The sequence below is a fragment of the Bos javanicus genome, chromosome X (assembly GCF_032452875.1).
Source record: "Bos javanicus breed banteng chromosome X, ARS-OSU_banteng_1.0, whole genome shotgun sequence".
NCBI lineage: Eukaryota > Metazoa > Chordata > Mammalia > Artiodactyla > Bovidae > Bos > Bos javanicus.
Window position 1 is genome coordinate 76,348,111 of NC_083897.1, and position 17,236 is coordinate 76,365,346.

Genomic DNA, 17,236 nt, shown 5'->3' on the forward strand with positions numbered 1-17,236 from the left:
ATGAAAACTGACCTTTTCCAGTCCTGTGGCCACTGCTGCGTTTTCCAAGTTTGCTGGCATATTGAGTGCAGCACTTTAACAGCATTATTTTCTTACTATACGTAAGTTTATTCTCTCTATTTTACATATGAAGGAAGTGAGTACAGTATCAAGATTAGGTAATTTTAAGCAACAGAATAGGTAATGGACCTTCTGACTATACAAGTTTGTGCTCTGTAATATATTTGAAGAGTACAGGCCAGTTATTTTGTAACAGTTCCCTCAACTTTTGTGTACTTGATGTCTTCTTATAATTAGATTCAGTTAAGGCACTTAAGAGTTGACTCATTGGAAAAGATTCTGATGCTGGAAGGGATTGGGGGCAGGAGGAGAAGGCTGGATTGCATCTCTGACTCGATGGACGTGAGTCTGAGTGAACTCCGGGAGTTGGTGATGGACAGGGAGGCCTGGCGTGCTGCGATTCATGGGGTTGCAAAGAGTCAGACACAACTGAGCGACTGGACTGAACTGAACTGAACTGAAGGCACTTCTAACGGAAATACTACATAACAAGTGTGTTTTCTTAGGATAACTTATCGGTAAGCCTATATATAATATTAGTTTGTCTTTTTTTTAATTTTTGGCTGTGCTGGATCTTTGATGCTGTGTGTGGGCTTTAGTCTCGGCGAGTGAGGTTGAATGGGGGCTACTCTGTAGTTGCGGTGCACATGCTTCTCATTGTGGTGCCTTCTCTTATTGCAGAGGGCCCTAGGGCAGTACAGTAGTACAGCACTGGCTTAGTTGTCCAGGGGCAAGTAAAATCTTCCCTAAGCAGGGATGGAATCCATGTCCTCTGCATTGGTAGGTGGATACTTAACCATTGGACTACCTGGGAGGTCCTTGTCTCATTACTGATAATGCCAGCTTTAATCATTTGGTCAGAAGTGTGGCCTCCAAGTTTCTATACTAAAAAGTTACTGTTTCTATCTTTCTGATTAATAAGTAATATAAGAATACATTGAGATTATGTGTATATCCTATTCTTTATCGAACTTCCACCCACTAGTTTTTGTATTCATTGATGATTTTTCATCCTGGATGAAGCACCATCTGGAATCAAGATTGCCAGGAGAAATATCAATAACCTCAGATACACAGATGATACCACCCTTATGGCAGAAAGCGAAGAACTAAAGAGCCTCTTGATGAAAGTGAAAGAGGAGAGTGAAAAAGCTGGCTTAAAGCTCAACATTCAGAAAACGAAGATCATGGCATCTGGTCCCATCACTTCATGGAAAATAGATGGGGAAACAATGTAAACAGTGAGAGACTTTATTTTCTTGGGCTCCAAAATCACTGAAGATGGTGACAGCAGCCATGAAATTAAAAGATGCTTGCACCTTGGAAGAAAAGCTACGACTAACTTAGACACAGCATACTAAAAAGCATAGACATTTCTTTGCCAACAAAGGTATGTCCAGTCAAAGTTATGTTTTTTCCAGTAGTCATGTTTGGGTGTGAGAGTTGGACTATAATGAAAGCTGACTGCCAAAGAATTGATGATTTTGAACTGTGGTGTTGGAGAAGACTCTTGAGAGTCCCTTGCACTGCAAGGAGATCCAAACAGTCAATTCTAAAGGAAATCAGTCCTGAATATTCATTGGAAGGACTAATGCTGAAGCTGAAACTCCAATGCTTTGGCCACCCAATGTGAAGAACTGGCTCATTGGAAAAGACCCTGATACTGGGAAAGATCGAAAGCGGGAGAAGGGGTCAACAGAGGGTGAGGTGGTTGGATGGCATCACTGACTCGATGGACATGAGTTTGATCAAGCTTCAGGAGTTGGGATAGACAGGGAAGCCTGGCATGCTGCAGTCCACAGGGTCACAAAGAGTCGGACACAACTGAGCAACTGAACTGAACTATGCTTTTTGCCTAAAAGAATTATTAGTGTGAAAGTTGCAAAATGATTTTTCTAACTCTATCATTCCTTCCATATTTAACACTAGGTATTCTACTACAAGGAGAAAATTTATCTTCTTCCCTATTTATTTGTTTATTATCAGTTTGGATTCATGGATTCCAAAGGTTATAATCCATTGCTATCATGATTTATTTTAAGGCTCAGTAGTCTCAGATGTAGTCAGTAGGATTCCCTTCTGACTTATATGTCTTATATAAGACATATTGCTTCAAATTGCTTGATCTTGATATTGTACTCACTTCCTTCATATGTAAAATGGAGAGAATAAGCTTACCTATAGTAAGGCTTATATGTCTTTTCTTTTAGGTCTCCATCACTTTATTTTTTTGAGAACTTCTTTATTTTCTGACACAAGGCTCATCTTGCACTTTCTTTACCCCAGCACTGGAATCTATCTTCCTAAGGAGCCTTGATTTCTTTTAGGGATGGCATTTATCAACCTACATTTGGCATTAGGTTTGCTCATTTGTACTGGAGTGTCATTGCTTCTAATCATTTCAGTGAATAGAGCTAGAAATATATGTTATGAATGATAAATTTATGCAAATACTGCCAATTCCAGTCCAACCCCCAAAAGTCCTTTTTCACCTTTCCTTATTTCATATTTGTATCTCCCTGCTTACACAGTGAGAATCCTAGCTCTCAACGTCTATGTTTTTACATATTACATTATACAAAATATATTTCCAGAATTGTTATCTACGAAAAACAAATCTACTTAGTAGAGTTTAAGATTTGCTTGTAGTTATTTTTTTCTTTAGACTAATAGTATATAATCAAAATAGTGTGTTCATAAATTATTCAGATTAGTTCTATTTTCTTTAGTGCAGTTGTTTTTCTTTTGAAATAGAGTTGTGCTCCATTTTTTCTGTTTTGTATTCAATTTCAGCTTTTTAACCCATTCTTACTCATGTGATTTTTAAATGTTTAACTTATTTTTAATTGTGGTAAAATATACATGACAAAAAATTTACCCTTTTAACCTTTTTAAAGGATACAGTTCAGTGGTATTAAGTACATTCAGATTGTTGTACAACTATTGCTACCATTTGTCTCCAGAACTTTTTTTTTTAAACTTTACAATATTGTATTAGTTTTGCCAAATATCGAAATGAATCCGCCACAAGTATACTTTTTTCATCTTGCAAAACCACATGATTTGCTCTTATATTTTATTTTAAAATGATTAACATTATTCCAAAAGTCAAAACTATACAAACTGGTATACTTAGAGAAGTGTCATTCCCTTCCTTAACTGTTCCAATCCATTTTCTACAACTCCTGTAGGAAACCAATTTCATTAGTTTCCGATTTAAGCTTTCTGTGTTTCCTTTTGCAAAAATGGTAAAACATGTATATATTTTCTTATTTCCTCTTCTATTTCATACAAATGTAGCATAATATGTACATACTTTTGCATTGGGCTTTTTCACTTTAACAATAGATATTGAAAATCCATATCATTTATACAGCTCTTCCTCATTTCCTTTCCTTAGAGTTGTGAAAAACTCCAAGGTATTTATGTTCTGTAGTCATTCTCCTACATTTGAACATTTAAGTGGTTTTGAGAATAATTCAATTACAGATAGTGCTGAAATAAATAATTTTGTGCACATATATCTTATTATTGAAGTAGATCCCCAAAAGTGGGATTGCTGAATCAAAGGATAAATGTATTAGATATTGTTAAGTTATCCTCCATTTTGCATACTACCAGCAATGTTTGAGGGTGCCTGCTTCCTCATAGACTCAATGACAGCACTTACTGAATTTTTGCCAAAATGATAGTTGAGATTCCTCTGTGTACCTTAAAACCTTAATTTTTTATTTGTTAAATTTACATGCAGTAAATTTCACTTTTTTAGTGTAATATTCTGAGTGTTGACAAATACAAACAGTATGTAACCACTCCAACAATTAAGGTGAGAAAGGTTGCACCCTCACAAAAAAATCTCCTTGTGTGGCCCTTTTGTAGTCAATCCCTCTCCCCACCTTCAGTCCCTGAGAGCTACTGATCTGTTCACTTTCTACACGGTCACATAAATGGAATGATATTGCATGTCCAAGTGTTTTTTTGTATTTTTCATATTATGAGTGTCTCTTAACGTTTTAATTTTTTTTCACTTCTCTATATCAAACCAAATCTCTTCAGAACCAGCTCTTTTCCCTTTCATGCCATCTCTTTGTCTCTCCAGCTTAATGAAATTATTTTCCTCTGTGTGTGTGTGTCCCACCAGGCCCTAAAAGAATGGCCATATGATATTCCAAAGCATGAAAATAAATCCAAATTACAGGCGATTGATTTTGTTGCTGCTTTTCCTCTTGAATATATTATTCTTCTTCAATAAAAACATCCCAGTTTTATAACTCACTATGGTACCTACAAGACCTTTTAGAACTAACACCCAAAAAAGATGTCCTTTTCATTATAGGGGACTGGAATGCAAAAGTAGAAAGTCAAGAAACACCTGGAGTAACAGGCAAATTTGGCCTTGAAATAAGGAATGAAGCAGGGCAAAGGCTAATAGAATTTTGCCAAGAGAACGCACTGGTCATAGCAAACACCCTCTTCCAACAACACAAGAGAAGACTCTACACATGGACATCACCAGATGGTCAACACCGAAATCAGATTGATTATATTCTTTGCAGCCAAAGATGGAGAAGCTCTATACAGTCAGCAAAAACAAGACATGGAGCTGACTGTGGCTCATACCACGAACTCCTTATTGCCAAATTCAGACTTAAATTGAAGAAAGTGGGGAAAACCACCAGACCATTCAGGTATGACCTAAATCAAATCCCTTATGATTATACAGTGGAAGTGAGAAATAGATTTAAGGGCCTAGATCTGATAGACAGAGTGCCTGATAAACTATGGACAGAGGTTCGTGACATTGTACAGGAGACAGGGATCAAGACCATCCCCATAGAAAAGAAATGCAAAAACGCAAAATGGCTGTCTGGGGAGGCCTTACAAATAGCTGTGAAAAGAAGAGAAACAAAAAGCAAAGGAGAAAAGGAAAGATATAAGCATCTGAATGCAGAGTTCCAAAGAATAGCAAGAAGAGATAAGAAAGCCTTCCTCAGTGATTAATGCAAAGAAATAGAGGGAAATAACAGAATGGGAAAGACTAGAGATCTCTTCAAGAAAATTAGAGATACCAAGGGAATATTTCATGTAAAGATGGGCTTGATAAAGGACAGAAATGGTATGGACCTAACAGAAGCAGAAGATATTAAGAAGAGGTGGCAAGAATACACAGAAGAACTGTACAAAAAAAGATCTTCACGACCCAGATAATCACGATGGTGTGATCACTGACCTAGAGCCAGACATCCTGGAATGTGAAGTCAAGTGGGCCTTAGGAAGCATCACTAGGAACAAAACTAGTGGAGGTGATGGAATTCCAGTTAAGCTATTTCAAATCCTGAAATATCATGCTGTGAAAGTGCTGCACTCAATATGCCAGCAAATTTGGAAAACTCAGCAGTGGCCACAAGACTGGAAAAGGTCAGTTTTCATTCCAATCACAAAGAAAGGCAATGCCAAAGAATGCTCAAACTACCACACAATTGCACTCAGCTCACATGCTAGTAAAGTAATGCTTAAAATTCTCCAAGCCAGGATTCAGCAATACGTGAACCGTGAACTTCCAGATGTTCAAGCTTGTTTTAGAAAAGGCAGAGGAACCTGAGATCAAATTGCCAACATCCGCTGGATCATGGAAAAAGCAAGAGAATTCCAGAAAAACATCTATTTCTGCTTTATTGACTATGCCAAAGCCTTTGACTGTGTGGATCACAATAAACTGTGGAAAATTCTTCAAGAGATGGGAGTACCAGAGCACCTGACCTGCATCTTGAGAAACCTATATGCAGGTCAGGAAGCAACAGTTAGAACTGGACATGGAACAACAGACTGGTTCCAAATAGGAAAAGGAGTTCATCAAGGCTATATATTGTCACCCTGCTTATTTAACTTGTATGTAGAGTACATCATGAGAAACACTGGGCTGGAAGAAGCACAAGCTGGAATCAAGATTGCCAGGAGAAATATCAACAACCTCAGGTGTGCAGATGACACCACCCTTATGGCAGAAAGTGAAGAAGAACTAAAAAGCCTCTTGATGAAAGTGAAAGTGGAGAGTGAAAAAGTTGGCTTAAAGCTCAACATTCAGAAAATGAAGATCATGGCATCTGGTCCTATCACTTCATGGGAAATAGATGGGGAAACAGTGGAAGCAGTGTCAAACTTTATTTTGGGGGGCTTCAAAGTCACCGCACATGGTGACTGCAGCCATGAAATTAAAAGACGCTTACTCCTTGGAAGAAAAGTTATGACCAACCTAGATAGCATATTCAAAAGCAGAGACATTACTTTGCCAACAAAGGTCCATCTAGTCAAGGCTATGGTTTTTCCAGTGGTCATGTATGGATGTGAGAGTTGGACTGTGAAGAAGGCTGAGTGCAGAAGAATTGATGCTTTTGAACTGTGGTGTTGGAGAAGACTCTTGAGAGTCCCTTGGACTGCAAGGAGATCCAACCAGTCCATTCTGAGGGAGATCAGCCCTGGGATTTCTTTGGAAGGAATGATGCTAAAACTGAAACTCCAGTACTTTGGCCACCTCATGCAAAGAGTTGACTCATTGGAAAAGACTTTGATGCTGGGAGGGATTGGGGGCAGGAGGAGAAGGGGACGACAGAGGATGAGATGGCTGGATGGCATCACTGACTCGATGGACGTGAGTCTCAGTGAACTCCGGGAGTTGGTGATGGACAGGGAGGCCTGGTGTGCTGCGATTCATGGGGTCGCAAAGACTTGGACACGACTGAGCGACTGAACTGAAGTGAACTGAACTGAGCTACTGAACTGAAATGAACTGATGATAAACAGAACTGGGACAAATAAATGGAAAGTTCTGCTATGTAGGATTTTTGTTATTTTTTAGAAAAGGGATTTGGGTATTTCAGACAACTGATTATGAAATAAAAACTTTAAAAAGACCTAAGTGCTTTCTTACTACCTTAGTGTGGCATCCACCCCTCAAACAAACTAATGACAAGTTAAAAAAAACACACACACACACTTTTGCTGTCTATAATCAAAATTTAAGTCCTTGTTGGTGCCCGCCTCATACATCTAAAAGATTGCCATGAATAAGGACTTTAGAAAATAACTTTTGACCTCTGCTTTGTTCAGCACACGTGGCACCGTCTTAAAAAAGATCTCCTTCAGCAATATTGTTTTTCCTTTCTTGCTTTTACCTTTTTTGGATTTGAAACACTTTGGAGGCCAAACCACGGGCTTGGGATAGGTTTTATCAGTTATATGGCTAGGCAAAATTTTTCTAGAATAGTACACGAAAGAGGTGGTTTTCTTTTTTGAAATTAATTTAGTTTTTATTTACTTTTGGCTAGGCTGAGTCTTTGTGTCTTCCTTCCTGGGCGGGGGGAGGGGGGGAGGTGTGGTGGTGGTGGTGGAAAGGGCGGGGTTGTCGGGCGCTTTCTCTGGTTGAGGGGAGCAGGGGCTATTCTCTAATTGCGGTGCCTGGTTTCTCATTATGGTGGCCTCTATTGCTCTGGAGCACAGACTCTAGGGCCCTCTGGCTCAGTAGTTGTGGCCTGGGGCTTAGTTGCCCTCGCATCATGTGGAATATTCCCAGACGGGGAAAGATCAAACCGTGTCCCCTGCATTGGCAGGCGAATTCTTAACCACTGAGCCACCAGTGAAGTCCGGTCGATTTCAAAGACTTCTAAAAGGATCTGAGGAGAAAATACCCTGTTTTAGTAACCTTAAGCCATCTCCAACACTGAAAAGCCGCAATGATTCACAACTGCGCAGGCGCATTTAAAGAGCCTACACCCGCCATCTCTACGTTTAACGAAAGGGGTGGTCCATCATCCTTAGCGGACCAATGCAAAACCTCCAGATTATCGTTTTTGTATTGGCTAACGGAGACCAATTAGAAGTGAGCCATCTTTTAGCGGGCGTTTGGCAGTACAGCGTCGTGACGTTTTGTGAGGGGACTACCGACAGGGCTGAGCTGGGCCAATGAGAAGGGGAAAGGGGGCTGGTTTGCCTTTTCTCACGCCCAACCAACCCTCAGACCCAGCCCTAGGAAAGTTTCCCTTCTAGGCGGGAGAGAAGGCGAACATGGCAGCGCGTTGGTGGCGTTGGTGTGTCTGTGCAATCATGGCGGTGGCACTGCTGCTCGTTTTCGGGGTTCCCTCAGCCTCTGCCCAGAGAAAGAAGGAGGTGAGGACGCTGTTTCCAGCAACATGGGCTTTTCCGAACGAGAGGGGCTTGAGAGAATCCGTTTTGTTGTACCCGATCCCTTTCCCCGCCAGTTCTGTGTCTTTGGTGGCTTCAGTTCTGCCGTTTTTAGAATTGTGGGGTTCGCAAGAGAAGAAACCGTAACACTTTGTCTTATGGGATTGTCGAGTCTGAGAGTGGGGCGGAGTAGGTGACAGCCTGGCTTCTGTAGGCCTGTGGATAAACAAAGCTACGAGTTTTGACACTTATTTGAATATGGGCCCCATCAGGTGGTGGAGGGAAGTTCGACTTTAGGTTCAAGGGGTAGAATATCTGACTCTGCTGTCAATAGATGTAACTTCCTTTTAGACACGTAAGAACTATATTATGTAGCATTTTCACTTCAGGAATGAGAGGATTAAACAGAAGAGCGGAGCTATGCCAAATTTATTTCATTGTCCAAAAAACTGATTGATCATTGTCCAAAAAACTGATTGAAAGCAATTTCAGTTCAGTCGCTCAGTCCCGTCCGACTCTTTGTGACTCCCATAGACTGCAGCATGCCAGGCTTCCGTGTCCATCACCAACTCCCGGAGCTTACTCAAACTCATGTTCATAGATTTGGTGATGCCATCCAACCATCTCATCCTTTGTCGTCCCCTTCTCCTCCTGCCTTCAATCTTTCCCAGCATCAGGATCTTTTCCATTGAGTCAGTTCTTCGCATCAGGTGGCCAAAGTATTGGAGTTTCAGCTTTAGCGTCAGTCCTTGCAATATTCAGGACTGATTTCCTTTAGGATGGACTGGTTGGATCTCCTTGCCGTCCAAGGGACTCAAGAGTCTTCTCCAAAACCACAGTTCAAAAGCATCAATTCTTCCGGGCTCAGCTTTTTTTTTTTTTTTTTTACCGGAGTGAAGTTCTTAAGCCATTTTCAACCATTTACCAAACATCAAGCGTGCCAGCCATTGTTCTGGGAACTTAGTATACATAAGTGAACAAAACTAAGGTCCCTCCTTGTGGAATTTACTGGCTTTGACAAGTGGAGGAGATACAATGTTCTTTACTCTCTGTTAAGCAATCCAAGGTGAGGATTTTTAACATTGTTTTGAAACATTTGTGACTTAGAGCCGTTTGCTCTTAAGAGTTACAAATTACTAGCAATTGTTTATGCGCTCTAATTTTATAAATGAGGAAACCTAAGGCCTAAGCTTACACGGTTAACCATTGAAGAACAAAGACTAAGATCTTTGGTTAGTCTTATGCTATTTCCTATACATTTTGTGCTTCCTTTTGTACCCAATACCTGTGTGTGCGTGCTTCTTAAGTCGCTTTTGTCGTGTTGACTCTTTGTGACCCCATGGACTGTAGCCCACCAGGCTCCTCTGTCCATGGAACTTTCCAGGCAGAAATACTGGAGTGGGTTACCATGCCCTCCTCCAGGGGATCTTCCCCACCCAGGTATTGGACCCCTCATCTCACATGCACTTTATTTTTTTTTATCATTTATTATTATTATTATTTTACTTTACAATATTGTATTGGTTTTGCCATACATCAACATGAATCCACCACGGGTGTACACATGTTCCCCATCCTGAACCCCACTCCCACCTCCCTCCCCATACCATCCCTCTGAGTCATACCAGTGCACCAGCCCCAAACATCCTTTAAAAATGCTATTTAATCGGCTCAGATGCTTGTCAACTTGAGCTGAATTTTAAAAGAACCTGTTTTCTCTGTTGCTGAGTATTTGTCCTAGTCCATAAAAAAAGGTAGCATATTAAAACGAGTTACTTATTAGATTGGCAAAAAGTGAAGTTAAAAATATACAATGTACAAAGTGTACAAAATGAGCAAGCGCCTATACTGGAACTAGAAATTGATGGGCTTTTTAAGGAGGATGCCAAGCCATTTTTTACGTGGAAAACAAGATGTAGAGCAATACATAGTTGTATATTCTGGAGACCTTTTATGTTAAAAAAAAAAAACAAACTACAAGTTAGGTATACGTAGAAAGAAACCTTTGTAAGAATATAGAACAGTGGCTACCTCTGGATAGTTGGGATTGTTCATTAGGGGAAGACTTTAACTTTTTGCCTTGTATGCTGGTATTGTCTAAATTTCTATAACCACCACTTACCCTTTTTAAGTAAAAAAGTGTAGATTTTTAATAACAAGTATTTCTACTAATTAAATTATTTATTCATTTAACCTCTCACTAAACAAGCAGGGGATAAAGTACTTTTAAAAGGGATCAGCAATGAATTGTGCACTTTAAAATTGTTAACACGGTAGATTTTATGTTATGTGAATTTTATGTCAATAAAATATTTTAAGGAATCAGATTCTAACACCCCTCTCACCATGCCCACTGTTCAAGACTGTTATTGCTCTTGCAAATTTATTGCCATATCTGTCTAACTGATCATCCTTGAACTCATCCTTCATAGTGTTGCCAGAGATAGTAAGGAGAAAAACTGAAAACCAAAAGGTTAAAAAATGTATTTTGCAAAGTGTAAAAGAACTTATATAATGTGTTTCTTCACAGACTCATCTCAATTCAAGCTCCTCCCTATACTGGCTGCAAGTCATGTGGGATCTTAGTTCCCTGACCAGGATCGAACCTGGGCCCCATGAGTGAAAGCACTAAATCCAAACCTATGGGCTGCCAAGGAATTCCCTGGAAAAGAGTGAACGTACAAAGCATACCGAAACATTAAAAAATGGTCTTAATAATGCTAGGATGACAGACAGTTTTCCCTCCATTTTCTCAGTTTTCAAAATATTGTGTAAAATTTTAAAGAGCATATATGTTAATGCAATCCAAGTGATCTTTAGCCAGTTACTCTGAGTCTCATTTTCCTTATCAGTAGAATGGGAAACTGCCTATTTCTTTTCATATTGTGAAAATTAAAGGAGATGGGGCCTGTAAAATGCCTAATATATCTGGCATGTAGAAGACATTAGATGAATATTAGAAAATAAAATAAAATTGGGTTCCTCTGCAGTATACATTTTTTTAAAATTTATTTGGCTGTGTTGGGTCTTAGTTGTGGCCTGTGGGATCTCCATTGCATTATGTGGAATCTTTCATTGAGGCAAATGGACTCTCTAGTTGTGAGAGCTGGCGCAGTAGTTGTGGCACATGGGACCAGTTGCTCCACAACATGTAGGGTCTTAGTTCCCCAACCAGGGATCAAACCCACGTCCCCTGCATTGCAAGGTGTATTCTTAACCACTGGACCACCAGGGAAATCCCAATATAAAATATTTTTCAATTGATCTTTTTGTGTCAAGATTTTATGAAGATTATTCAGAAAATAAAATTATCTGCATATTTTGACAAGGCAGGCAATACTGAAAAAACTTCTATATTCTGACATTGCTTTGAGAACTGATACATACAAATGTCACATGCACAAAACCCCAGCAATTACTTAGAAAATACCTTATTACCAAGAACCAAAGGCTCAAAAGCATTGCAAAACAAGCAAATTGAGACATCCTCCAAAAATAAAACATCAAGAAGAAGGGATAGTGGAATATTTTAGCCCTATCCAGGAAATATGTAAACTGAGAATGGAGCAGATAGCATTTAAGGATTACAAACACTCTCTTCTCTGTTTACTGTCTTTCTCCTTCAGTCATTATCTGCCAATTATGTTTCCAGATCTGTTCAGTCTCACTCTTAATTTAAGGATAGAATTGGAAATTTATTCCTTAACCAGGAGTTTTCTAAACTAACATTTGTAGACTAGTGGATTATTAGGAAAGCTAAAAATCAAGAATTTTTATGAATAAACCATGATGGTCTAGAACACAGATACAATGAAGTAAGTTTTGAGGGAAAAGGAGGTGCATTTTAGAGGAATTCAGACCGGTGATGCTTAGCTTTATTCTGAAATTTAAAAGTAATCTTAATGACAGGATCAGAATTTAAGTGATAGTGAATTCTTATATGCTATCTTTGATAAATGATATTCAGTGATAGAATTTGTAATTGTTAAAGCTTAATCTACTTTGCTAGAGCTAATTGAGATATTATGCAAGGAAGTAGAATAAAATTAAACTGTTGTCACTTCAATTTCTTATACTCCTAAAAGATTTATCATACTTGATTATTACTAACAGAATAAGAGATATTAATTGACTTCCTGTTAGTGGGATTATTTTGTGGCCATACTAATTTACACGTTTCAAGAGGAGAGAAAGACTTTAAGCTTACTACTTAACTTTGTTGGTATTATATTTTGATTGTGAATATTAGCACTCTTCTTTTTGTTTTATTTGAGTATTTGAAACTAATGTACTCCAAGAAGGGGAGAAATAAATCTAGTGTTTTTTCATAGTAAGCTTTTGTTTTGAATAAATATATCCAGTGCAAATTTTAAAACGATGGATATATTTTCTCAAATTTTTTTTAAAACAATTAGTGGAAAAAATATTTGAAATAAAGTTGGTTCCAAATCAATTACTACTTTGAGTTGCTGAGTTCGGTTGATAAATCTCTTACCTTCATGTACTATCATCCTTGGAAACTGTGTTTCTTACTGATAACTTTAAAGTGTTAAATAGTAAGTAGAAGGACCTGAAGGGTTCAGGTGACATTTTAACTGTTTATGTTTTAAATATATATATATATGTGTGTGTGTGTGTGTGTATATATATATATATATTTTTTTTTTTTTTTTTTTTTTTTGCCGTACTGAGTCTTCGTTGCTGCTTGGACTTTTTCTCAAGTTGTGGAAAGTGGGGAATGCTCTCTAGTTGTGGTGTGTGGGCTTGTCATTGCAGTGGCTTCTCATTACAGAGCACAGGCTCTAGGATGCACAGGCTTCAGTAGTTGTGGCAAGTGGACTCAGTAGTTACAGCTCCTGGACTCTAGAGCACAAGCTCAATGTGGTGCACAGGCATAGGTGCTCCCTGGCATGTGGGATCTTCCCAGACCAGAGATCAAACCTGTGCCTCCTGCATTGGCAGGGGGATTCTTTACCACTGAGCCACTAGGAAAGCCCCGTAACCCTTTACTTTTGAGTATTATGACTTTGAAAGATAAAGGAATATCTAGAGAGTGATTAGTGGGACTTAATGTAGAGGCTTGGAGAAGAAAATGGCAACCCACTCCAGTGTTCTTGCCTGGAGAATCCCATGGACAGAGAAGCCTGGTAGGCTGCAGTCCATGGGGTCGCACAGAGTCGGACACGACTGAAGCGACTTGGCAATGTAGAGGCTACAGGAAAACGAAACTTTTGTTTCTGAGCCATAGCTTTCAGAAACAAAGGGCTCCTAACAATGGATGAGAGGCACCCCTAAATAAGAAGTTTCTTCATTGCTAGAGATTTATTCCAATGAAGAAAACTTGTAACTCAAATATTAAGAAAAGAGAAATTCTTTTATAAAATCAGAAAAGACGAGAGGAGTAGTAAAAGAAGTCTCTAAGAATTATTAAGGCATTATATGTGTTATATTTGAGTTATCTTGAATATATTACATGCTTCAACCATTTCAGAAACATCATGTGGAAGTTTATTTTTAGGAATGGTGTATTTTTTCCTGTTGTTTATAACTTAAATTGCTTAATGCTTATTTAATTTCTGTATATAATTGCATGCTGCTGCTAAGTCGCTTCAGTCATATCTGACTCTGTGCGACCCCAGAGATGACAGCCCACCAGGCTCCCCTGTCCCTGGGATTCTCCAGGCAAGAACACTGGAGTGGGTTGCCATTTCCTTCTCCAATGCATGAAAGTGAAAAGTGAAAGTGAAGTCACTCAGTCGTGTCTGACTCTTAGCGACCCCATGGACTGCAGCCTACCAGGCTCCTCTGTCCATGGGATTTTCCAGCAAGAGTACTGGAGTGGGGTGCCATTGCCTTCTCCAATATAATTGCATAGAAATTATATAACATGGGATCCTTGCTCATAAGAAATTTTTTAATATAAATTTATTTATTTTAATTGGAGGCTAATTACAGGCTAAATTCTTTTAGCCTGTAAAAGAATTTCTCTTTTCTTTACAATATTGTAGTGGTTTTGTCATACATTGACTCAAATCCACCACGGGTATACATGTGTTCCCCATCCTGAACCCACCTCCCTCCCCATCCCATCCCTCGGGGTCATGCCAGTGCACCAGCCCTGAGTACCCTGTCTCATGCATTGAACCTGGACTGGCGATTCATTTCACATATGGTAAGATATATGTTTCAATGCCATTCTCCCAAATCATCCCACCCTCACCCTCTCCCACAGAGTCCAAAAGACTGTTCTATACATCTGTGTCTCTTTTGCTGTCTTGCATATAGGGTTATTGTTACCATCTTTCTAAATTCCATATATATGCATTAGTATACTGTATTGGTGTTTTTCTTTCTGGCTTACTTCACTTGGTATAATAAGCTCCAGTTTCATCTACCTCATTAGAACTGATTCAAATGTATTCTTTTCAATGGCTGAGTAATATTCCATTGTGTATACATACCACAGCTTTCTTATCCATTTGTCTGCCGATGGACATCTAGGTTGCTTCCATGTCCTATTATAAACAGTGCTGTGATGAACACTGGGGTACATGTGTCTTTGAATTCTGGTTTCCTCAGTGTGTATTCCCAGTAGTGGGATTGCTGGGTCATATGGCAGTTCTATTTCCAGTTTTTTAAAGAATCTCCACACTGTTTTCCATAGTGGTGTACTAGTTTGCACTCCCACCAACATTGTAAGACAGTTCCCTTTTCTCCACACCCTCTCCAGCATTTATTGCTTGTAGACTTTTGTATAACAGCCATTCTGACTGGCATGAAATAGTACCTCATTGTGGTTTTGATTTGCATTTCTCTGATAATGAGTAATGTTGAACATCTTTTCATGTGTTTGTTAGTCATCTGTATGTCTTCCTTGGAGAAATGTCTGTTTAGTTCTTTGGCCCATTTTTTGATTGGGTCATTTATTTTTCTGGAATTGAGCTGCAGGAGTTACTTGTATATTTTTGAGATTAATTCTTTGCCAGTTGCTTCATTTGCTATTATGTTCTCCCATTCTGAAGGCTGTCTTTTCACCTTGCTTATAGTTTCCTTTGTTGTGCAGAAGCTTTTAACTTTAATTAGGTCCCATTTGTTTATTTTTGCTTTTATTTCCAATATTCTGGGAGGTGGGTCATAGAGGATCCTGCTGTGATTTATGTCAGAGAGTGTTTTGCCTATGTTCTCCTCTAGGAGTTTTATAATAAGTTTCTGGTCTTACGTTTAGATCTTCAATCCATTTTGAGTTTGTTTTAGTGTATGGTGTTAGAAAGTGTTCTAGTTTCATTCTTTTACAAGTGGTTGACCAGTTTTCCCAGCACCACTTGTTAAAGAGATTGTCTTCTCGCCATTGTATATTCTTGCCTCCTTTGTTGAAGATAAGATGTCCATATGTGCGTGGATTTATCTCTGGGCTTTCTATTTTGTTCCATTGATCTATATTTCTTTCTTTGTGCCAGTACCATACTGTCTTGATGACTTGCTCATAAGAATTAAAATGTAGAACAGCAGTACTGAAACTTCAATGCATACAAAATCACTTTGGGTTCATGTTAAAACTCCATATTCTTGGAATCCACCAGAAGCTTAAGAACTGCCCCCTCCCCCAGAAAGAAAATGGGAAATCACAGCTTTGATTAAAGACTTAAAGGCATCAGAGATGGTAAGTGATGTAGTATCTCAGCCCTTAATGCCAGTTAAAAAAAAAAGACTAATAGGAACTGAAGTCTTATGCTGCTGCTGCTGCTAAGTCGCTTCAGTCGTGTCCGACTCTGTGCGACCCCATAGACGGCAGCCCACCAGGCTCCCCCGTCCCTGGGATTCTCCAGGTAAGAACACTGGAGTGGGTTGCCATTTCCTCCTCCAGTGCATGAAAGTGAAAAGTGAAAGTGAAGTTGCTCAGTTGTGTCCGACTCTAGCAACCCCATGGACTGCAGCCTACCAGGCTCCTCCATCCATGGGATTTTCCAGGCAAAAGTACTGGAGTGGGGTGCCATTGCCTTCTCCACTGAAGTCTGATAGCAGCTTATTATCAGCTGATTGCAGTTGTTGCTCCCAGACATTGTGACTGCAACTAAATCCATTACACAGTCTGATGACAGGTGGTATACAGTCTTAGACATCACTAACACCTTCTTGTGCCATCTTACTGACATGTGAGGATCAAGGTCCGTTCATATTCAGGTAGCAAGGCCTCCTATATATGTTTATAGTCTCCCCTGCAAGTACCGAAGCTCTTCTGCCATTTGCTACTAGTTGGTGAGTCAGGATTTAGCATAAGTTCCTCTCCCTTTCCATGTTTAAAGCATTCACTATATGGATGATGCCTTGTTGGCAAATAAAAGCCTCAGTCTCAGTGACTGATGGTGGTGCTGTCTTACCATAGAGGTAGCCAGAGCAGTAACTGATAAACTGGACAAAATTCAGGGGCCTGCTCACCAAGCAGTTTCTTAGAAGTAAGTGAATGAATTTATAACACTCAATTCCTATTGGGTTCACGGAAAAACATCTGTGTTTTTAGCCCACCAAACCAGACAGGAAACCCAGCACATTATTGGACAAACAATATGTCTCACTCAGGCATGCTGCTAGGTCTTTTATATCAGCTAACCTGCTAATCAGCATCCTTTGAGTGGGGCTTATGCAGATCTACTGAATCAGATTTATTGGAGGATGAAACCTGGAAGTCTGTACTTTTAATAGGCTGCTTTACATTAGCCACACTTTGAGAAACACAGGCCTAGGAAATTTATTATCTATCATGCTAAGGGCTTGCTTCATGAAGAATTTACTTACTTTTATTACCAAATCTTTCTTTTACATTGTGTTCTGATCAGTAATTAATAAAAATATGTTTGAATACATAATAAAATTATAAAAGCTTGAGTTGAGCTCTTAAAATCCATTTCAGTTTAGACCAATGTTTCTCAGTGAGGGAGTGAAGAATTTTACTTCCCAAGGATTACCTGGCAGTGTCTGGAGACATTTTTGGTTGGTGGTA

At 39.2% G+C, this 17,236-nt stretch overlaps 1 protein-coding gene across 1 annotated transcript in view; it reads left to right on the forward strand.

Annotated features, from left to right (window-relative positions):
• Positions 1-7,927: 7,927 nt before the first annotated feature.
• The window catches only part of MAGT1 (magnesium transporter 1), a 48,662-nt gene continuing 39,353 nt past the window's right edge, over positions 7,928-17,236 (forward strand). The window contains exon 1 of the mRNA XM_061409656.1: positions 7,928-8,223. Coding sequence (XP_061265640.1) covers positions 8,122-8,223 — 102 coding nt within the window. The 5' untranslated portion in view covers positions 7,928-8,121. The remainder of the gene's footprint in view (positions 8,224-17,236) is intronic.